This window comes from Pseudochaenichthys georgianus, unplaced genomic scaffold (genome assembly GCF_902827115.2).
Source record: "Pseudochaenichthys georgianus unplaced genomic scaffold, fPseGeo1.2 scaffold_740_arrow_ctg1, whole genome shotgun sequence".
NCBI classification, from domain to species: domain Eukaryota; kingdom Metazoa; phylum Chordata; class Actinopteri; order Perciformes; family Channichthyidae; genus Pseudochaenichthys; species Pseudochaenichthys georgianus.
In genome coordinates, this window is record NW_027263292.1 from 1 (window position 1) to 7,936 (window position 7,936).

Consider the following 7,936-nt stretch of genomic DNA (forward strand, 5'->3'; position numbering starts at 1 on the left):
GTTCCGGTTGTATCTTTAATATTTTGTAAGCAAGCTTCTTAGTTAACATGAAGCCGTCTCCGGCTCTTTGCTGCTGTAACAATGTAATGTCCCTTCGTGGGACGAATGAAGGTATTCTGATGCTGAAACCCCCTCTGGAGGGAACGCGGGGACTTTAGCCTCTGCAGACCATTTACATGCACTAAGATAAGATAAGAAGTACTTTATTGATCGCAATTTGGGAAATGTTTGCGTTGCAGCAGCATCAAAAGACGTGGCATAGAGTGCCGCGGTGCCGCGTCCTAAAACCCGGGAGTTAGTTAGCATTTGACCACTTCCGGTTCCTTCGACAGAAAGCAAAGCAACTTCTCGGATTTAGGAAAATAGCTGGAAATCAGGTCTGTGGTCGAAACACATTTAAGAGACGGATCACGTTTCGTTCAGCCGGATAATCTCCACATGTCCACCCTACTTTTATCATTTATAAAAGTAGGGTAGACATGTGGAAGGAACCGGAAGGAGTGTGCTTCCGGATTTTAGGACGCGTCACTGTGGCACTCTACATTAGAGAAATTAAAAGACTAAAATAAACATTCCAAAATGTGAACATCTCAAATAGAAACAAAATGGCATTTAAAAAAAGTAGAAAATATACATGTTGAATTAAGTAAGAAGATATAAAGCAGGAAAAAAGACAAAGGTCTATAAGACGCAGGTCGCTGCGGCAACAGGCTGTGGAGCACACGACAGGAGAGGGACACCCCCACAGAACAGGGTCTCTTTAAAGGTCCCTGACCTCTTGTCGGGACCCTCGTCCGTCCCGTTCTGGACGATGGCTCGGATGTCGGCCCACAGAGTCGGCACCACGGCAGCAACCCGCTCCACCCCCGACAGCTGCACCCCGTCCACACCTTCCTTCATCCAGAACACCAGAGCAGACTGAGGACAGAGAGGGCTGTGAGAGAGGAGGACTCACCCTGCAACACGCTGTGGAGGCAGTCTGATTCCTACTAGGGATGCACGATATTGGGTTTTTGAAACCGATACCGATAACTTCCTGCTTCTCAAGACCGATACCGATAACCGATAATAATATAATATATATATATATTAAATGTACCTGTAGTTTTTGCACACCTGGTGGTAAAAAAGAGACTAGTAGTGAGCAAATGACATGAGCATTGAGCTATGAACACAACGAACCCTGGGGTCGTCTCTCGCAAACTTCTTGCCTTTTTCAAAAGCCTCGTGGATAGGTGAAAGCCCCGGTGCCTTTGCAGCTGGCTTTGGATTCGCCGCTAGTTTAGCAGCGCAGGCGTCTTCGTGCGCTTTGAACACACCATCGTAGCCATGGCGATGTTTCAGGCGACTGATCAGGTTGGAAGTATTATAGCTCGTTGCCTTCTCCCCTCCTCGTGGAACTTCTGCATGTGTTAATACAAATAGCAAGCGAACTATCGAACTCTGAAACTTTGAAATAGTCCCATACTACCGACGACATGTTTGTTCACTGTCCTGGCTTCACGGCCGCACGCCGTTTACGTCTCAGCCAGGCGTGAGAAGGGAGCGCTGGATTTGTGAAGAACTCCCCTCTTCCTAAACCACTAACACCACAGTACTGGCAAAACGGGAGGAGCCGAGGGAAAAACAAGCGCCCCTCATCCCAATCCACCCACACCGCAGGATCTTTTTCTTACCCAAAAAATATATTGTATATTATCGGGTCTATTAATACTGTTATCGGGTTTATCGGGATGACGTCATAATTCCCAATATCGGACCGATAATTATCGTGCACCACTAATTCCTATCATGCAAAATGCACTTTGTGATGTCTTCTCTACATCAACATGTGTCCCCGGTGTGTCGGGGAACTCACGCAGCGTCAGGAAATAAAACCCTCTCTCTTTTCCTCCGTACCCAAATCTCTAAAAACGGGGAACAACGGAGCTGATCCAGATTTGCGTCCGATATGACGTAATATCTGAAATGTGGACCCACGGCCCAATCAGAAACGTTGCTATCAGAAACAATGCCCGACTGTTTTGGACGTAATACGGTCTTTGTTTACATTAGCATGCTAACACTCAGAGCTAACCTGTACTGGAGAGCATGTGTGTGAAGAAGCAGGAAGTAAAAGTTGTGTCTTGAAAAACATAATAATAACAGCTGAGTAATACGTTTATTTATTTTATTTTGTCACTTTTGTGAAACATGAGAACATAAATAAAGTTATTCCTCGGGTCATCGTACTCACCTTGAGTCTCTCGGCCACGCTGGTCACACTGGTGTTGGAGAACCACGGTCCAGATGTTCCCTGATAGTTCGGAGTCAGATCCAGAACCACAGAGATGCCTGCGGACACACGGCATGTTACCACTGAACGCAAACCTCTTGTGTATTTCTGCGTGATGACGTTTAGTCGTTTTTTGTAGGCACATAGTAGAACAAAATGTGAACATCTCATCGGCTTGTGTTAACCACAGACGCTATTTTAAGCTAACACGTACAAAAAAACTTCAAGACGAGGTGTCACTGAGTGTCCTCCTCCAGCATGAGAGTAGCATGCTGACAAAGGTATCAACTGTAGCTGTGAACATGACAGGATGTGTGATGACCTGGAAGAGCATCAGACTGCTTGAGGCATGTGATAGCTATGTGATGAACATGATGATTCAGCCTCTGTGGGGAGAGACATCAAGCATGCTCATTTCTGACGTGGAGCTAATCTGAAGTAAACATTGAATACTGCTTTCTGTTCCTCCATCTTGTGACTGTGTGACTCCCTCTCTTGGATATCAGCATGTGAAGGACACTGCTCAGGAACTAGTCTCTGTATGTGATGACTCCTTCCATTCTGGAGAGGATCACAGATACTTGGATCCTGAGGTTCAAGCTCAAGCCGGGGACGAGGGATTATTAACATTTTTAAGTATTCAGAAAAAGTAAGAATTTTGAAATTTTGAGGAAAAAGTTTTTAAAAAATTGATTTTTAGAAAAAGTAAGAATTTTAAGAAAAAAGGGAGAATTTTGAGAAAAAAGTGAGAATTTTTGATTTTGAGAAAAAGTCAGTATTTTGTACATGACTGGATGTATGATGTACTCCTCCATCTTGTGACTGTGTGACTCCCTCTCTTGGACATCAGCATGTGAAGGACACTGCTGAGGAACTAGCTGATGCTCTGTATGTGATGACTCCTTCCCTCTGGAGAGGATCCCAGATACGTGGATCCTGAGGCTGAAGCTCGAGCCAGGGACGAGGGAGATGTTTCTAACCTGAGGGAACGAGGAGTGGTACCATCCTGACTCCTGGTTTTAGGACTCACTCCTGCTCCCCTCTTTACCGCCTGACTCCTGATCGTCTCACCCTTCTTGTGCGCGGCCTGCACGAGGCTCTTGAACTGCGCCAGGCTCCCGGCCTCAGAGGAAACCTCTTCGAACCTCAGACTCATGGCATCGTCAGCCGGAGCGACGTGGACCGGCCCGAGCACCAGCCCCCGGACCCCCAGCTGAGACAGACTGCTGATCTTCTGCTCCACGCCTGAGGGGGGGACGGGGGGGACAAAATGTCTTATTATCTTATATTAAAGGTGGGGTAGGTCAGTTTGAGATACACTTGTTGTTATATTCCATGGAATGCTCTAAACATCCCGATAGCAATGAATATCTTAAGCGTCTCCCAGAGTGAACCTCTTGCTCCTCCTCACCCTTCAGGTCCCGGGTGTCGCTGAAGGCCTGGATGTCTCCCACCTGGTACAGCGGACCCTCGTTCCACCAGTTGATGGCGGGCAGGTCTCTGCAGCGCGGCGCCTGCAGCACGATGAGCACGGCTCCACCCAGCATGCCCAGCCAGCCCAGCCAGAAGACCACCAGCAGCGCCCAGCGGGTCCGCACCCAGCTGAGGACCCACAGGAGCATCAGAACCAACACACACACACAAACACACACACACACACACACACACACACACACACACACACACACACACACACACACACACACACACACACACACACACACACACACACACGCACACACACACACACACACACTCTCCAATAACAGGTATTAAGTAAAGCCTCAAAAGACGAGATAAAGGATTCAGACTTTCACTTAGTTAATGCCGCCATATTAACCAACATATGAATATATAAAACATACTGTATACATCAGTATTTTACGATATAAATGTTTGTATGGATGGTAGAGGTGTGTTTAAGGCTGCTTTATTGTCCAACTCTGCCTGTATGTAGGCCAACTGATTCATTGTGTGTGAGGGGCCTGCTCACCCCGGAGTGCCAGCCACCCTCATCAGCTCTTCTTTAGTCAGCCCGGTGAACTTCACCTCCTCCGGCTCCTCCTCGGGGATCTTCAGCTTCACGGAGCCGTTCTTCTCACCCGCGGCTCCCGGTTCTGCTCCCCCGGCAGAAGGTGCCTCCACGGCCCGGTGTCCCTCTCCTTCTCCCCCGGTCATCGGTAGCTTCTCCTGATCCTCCTGGTCCAGATCCGCTTCACTCACATCGGCCTCCGTCGCATCAGCATCCGCGGCGACCGGAGCGCAATCCTCAGCCTCCTCCTTCTCTTTCGGCTCAGCATCATCTTTGGTCTCCACCTCCTTCAGATCCACGTTCGTCTCCTCGGTGGTCATACCGGAGACTGTCCGTTAATTGACCGTTAATTAATCTAACGTAAGAACCCGGTGAATCCCAGTGCTGCACGTTGAGAGGTGGTCGTGATGTCTGTCTGCCTGTAACACTGCAGACAGGTGGTGCATTCAATGCTGTGGGAAATATGGGAACTCGTGTTGACCGCACAATTTTAAAATATCAGTTTGAAGGCGAAACGCATTCCTGGTTTCCTGTGAAAACAGAGTCCTAGCTTTACCTTTCCGAGTAGATGTGTACACGATGTTTTTTAAGCAACACACTTAAATAAATAAATGTCAGAAATAACCAGATTAAGTGAAGTTTGCGAGCAGAAACGTGAACCTCAACCTTTGAGTCTAAAGGAAACACTTAGATATATCATATACACCCGAGGACACTAAAGTCCATATTTGACCAGGTCTTGTTGTAGTTTAAACTTTTAAGAGATAAATAGATTGAAGGGAAAGTTTTGAACACAGTGACGGGCCGTGAGAGGCTCCACTCTGCAGCTGCAATACCACCAGCGGCCAGGGCGGCGCTGTTGTCGCCTAAACCAAATCTTTGAAAAATCATATAAAATCATTAAAATATGATAAAATATGGCAATATAGAACGCTTCACGAATTTGCGTGTCATCCTTGCGCAGGGGCCATGCTAATCTTCTCTGTATCGTTCCAATTTTATTATATGTGCTACCGTAGTAACACAGTAATAACCTATATCTGAGGGGTTAATATAGGTCTCTGAGCTTCAAGACCCTTGACTTGAGGTAGCAGAACAAATACAGCTGAAAAAGAGCAAAACACTGGCTTTAAATGGCTTTAAAAGGGCAGAAAACACAGCATACGGAGGTCTGAATGCTAATGCTGTGAGTCTGGTACCTTAAAAGACTCCTCGGGACCGACTCTGACCCACATTAGGTCCAGTCTGACCTGTTGAGGAACTGCTAGGGCACATGGGAACTTTATGCAGAGGGGGTTTATGTCACACAGCCAGATCTACTCACCCCTCCTCCTCCTCCATTCATTCCACAGAGGCAGACGGGGGTGGGGGAGGCACACGGACACCCACATGTCTTCTGTTCTTCCACTCAGACGGTCACGGCAGCAACAACCTCCTCTGATCCACACAGACGGAGGATTTCAGCTCCAGGCGTCAGGCAGTGGACTCCTGGAGCTGCTGCTAGATCAAGCCTGAGCGGAAAGAGAGACACAGATTGGGTGAATTTCACAACCAGAAACAAGCCTGAAAACAGAAGCTGTGTGTAAAGAAATCAAGCAGGAGTAGAAGAAGAAGGAACAATGTGGAGGATACAGCTGAAGCTTCATGTATTGGATCATGTTGTAGCACAGCTTCATTCTTTTAGAGGCTTTAGAAGGGAATAGGAAGAGGTCTTTGGTCTGCATGACAACATCTGCCTTGAATGGAGTACACTGAAACAACTACAGACAGGAAATATGTACACATTTACAGTTTAACTAACAATGTTCCTGAACACATTCCCAAAACATCTTTGTACAATTGATCTGACTTTTATTTAAGTGAATAAACTCTCAAATGTTATAGTTTGGTTCCTGCTTTCTGCTACTTCCTGTTTACATTTTTAAAAAATGCCAGTGCAGTTTCACAAACTCACCACCAGGTGTCAGCCTGAGACCAGTGTCTGGGCAGAAAGGAGCTGCTGTCTGTGCTGTGGTCTGAAGAACATGCAAGAAAAAACACAAAATACTGTATGAAACAAAAGAAGCAACCTATAATATTCAACTGTAGTTCATGTGCATTGTGCATTGTTTCAACAGTAATACATCCACAAAACATGCAGTAATACTGTGTGGTCGGGAATCGCCAAACCAAAGTCCTTTAATAAAATCTCACTTTTTAAATTTGTTTCTCTTTTTTATAAAAAGTTCTCACCGCCACAAATATTAAAACAGTGTTTTCTTTATCCAGAGTGTAAACTGCATAATTCGGCATAGGATAAACACACCAATGAGCTTTATTTAATTAACTACTGTTATCCTACATTTAGAATTTCCCGATTTGGGATTAATAAAGTAGGCGATATATCTATCTATAAAGTATATCTATCATGTACAATACACAGCGTAGGGAGGACACGAATGCGAGCAAAACAGTGTGTATATTTATACAATATAGCCTACTATAGTGTAAACGCATATTAAAAATTCGAATTATACTGGGTTAAATTGTCTCTTTATTAGTAGTGCACGTTGAGAGGTGGTCGTGATGTCTGTCTGCCTGTAACACTGCAGACAGGTGGTGCATTCAAAGCTATGGGAAATATGGGAACTCGTGTTGACCGCACAATTTTAAAATATCAGTTTGAAGGCGAAACGCATTCCATGGTTTCCTGTGAAAACAGAGTCCTAGCTTTACCTTTCCGAGTAGATGTGTACACGATGTTTTTTAAGCAACACACTTAAATAAATAAATGTAAGAAATAACCAGATTAAGTGAAGTTTGCGAGCAGAAACGTGAACCTCAACCTTTGAGTCTAAAGGAAACACTTAGATATATCATATACACCCGAGGACACTAAAGTCCATATTTGACCAGGTCTTGTTGTAGTTTAAACTTTTAAGAGATAAATAGATTGAAGGGAAAGTTTTGAACACAGTGACGGGCCGTGAGAGGCTCCACTCTGCAGCTGCAATACCACCAGCGGCCAGGGCGGCGCTGTTGTCGCCTAAACCAAATCTTTGAAAAATCATATAAAATCATTAAAATATGATAAAATATGGCAATATAGAACGCTTCACGAATTTGCGTGTCATCCTTGCGCAGGGGCCATGCTAATCTTCTCTGTATCGTTCCAATTTTATTATATGTGCTACCGTAGTAACACAGTAATAACCTATATCTGAGGGGTTAATATAGGTCTCTGAGCTTCAAGACCCTTGACTTGAGGTAGCAGAACAAATACAGCTGAAAAAGAGCAAAACACTGGCTTTAAATGGCTTTAAAAGGGCAGAAAACACAGCATACGGAGGTCTGAATGCTAATGCTGTGAGTCTGGTACCTTCAAAGACTCCTCGGGACCGACTCTGACCCACATTAGGTCCAGTCTGACCTGTTGAGGAACTGCTAGGGCACATGGGAAATGTATGCAGAGGGGGTTTATGTCACACAGCCAGATCTACTCACCCCTCCTCCTCCTCCATTCATTCCACAGAGGCAGACGGGGGTGGGGGAGGCACACGGACACCCACATGTCTTCTGTTCTTCCACTCAGACGGTCACGGCAGCAACAACCTCCTCTGATCCACACAGACGGAGGATTTCAGCTCCAG

General features: G+C 45.7%; 1 protein-coding gene and 2 non-coding genes across 3 annotated transcripts; all 3 read right to left on the bottom strand.

Annotated features, from left to right (window-relative positions):
• Positions 1 to 775: 775 nt before the first annotated feature.
• LOC117444136 (amino acid transporter heavy chain SLC3A2-like) lies at positions 776 to 5,650 on the bottom strand (the record flags this gene model as incomplete). Its single annotated transcript, XM_034079836.2, has 6 exons — positions 5,632 to 5,650; positions 4,269 to 4,837; positions 3,687 to 3,877; positions 3,347 to 3,520; positions 2,237 to 2,334; positions 776 to 918 (listed from the first exon to the last, which is right to left on the bottom strand). Coding segments are annotated over exons 2-6 (965 nt in total), but the record flags the coding sequence as incomplete, so codon positions are not given.
• Positions 5,227 to 5,332, bottom strand: LOC117444139 (U6 spliceosomal RNA). The gene has a single exon (XR_004551745.1). It is a non-coding gene; the product is annotated as a U6 spliceosomal RNA (small nuclear RNA).
• Positions 5,651 to 7,385: 1,735 nt separating the features above from the next.
• On the bottom strand, positions 7,386 to 7,491 carry LOC117444140 (U6 spliceosomal RNA). Its single transcript, XR_004551746.1, has one exon. It is a non-coding gene; the product is annotated as a U6 spliceosomal RNA (small nuclear RNA).
• Between the last annotated feature and the right edge of the window lie 445 nt (positions 7,492 to 7,936).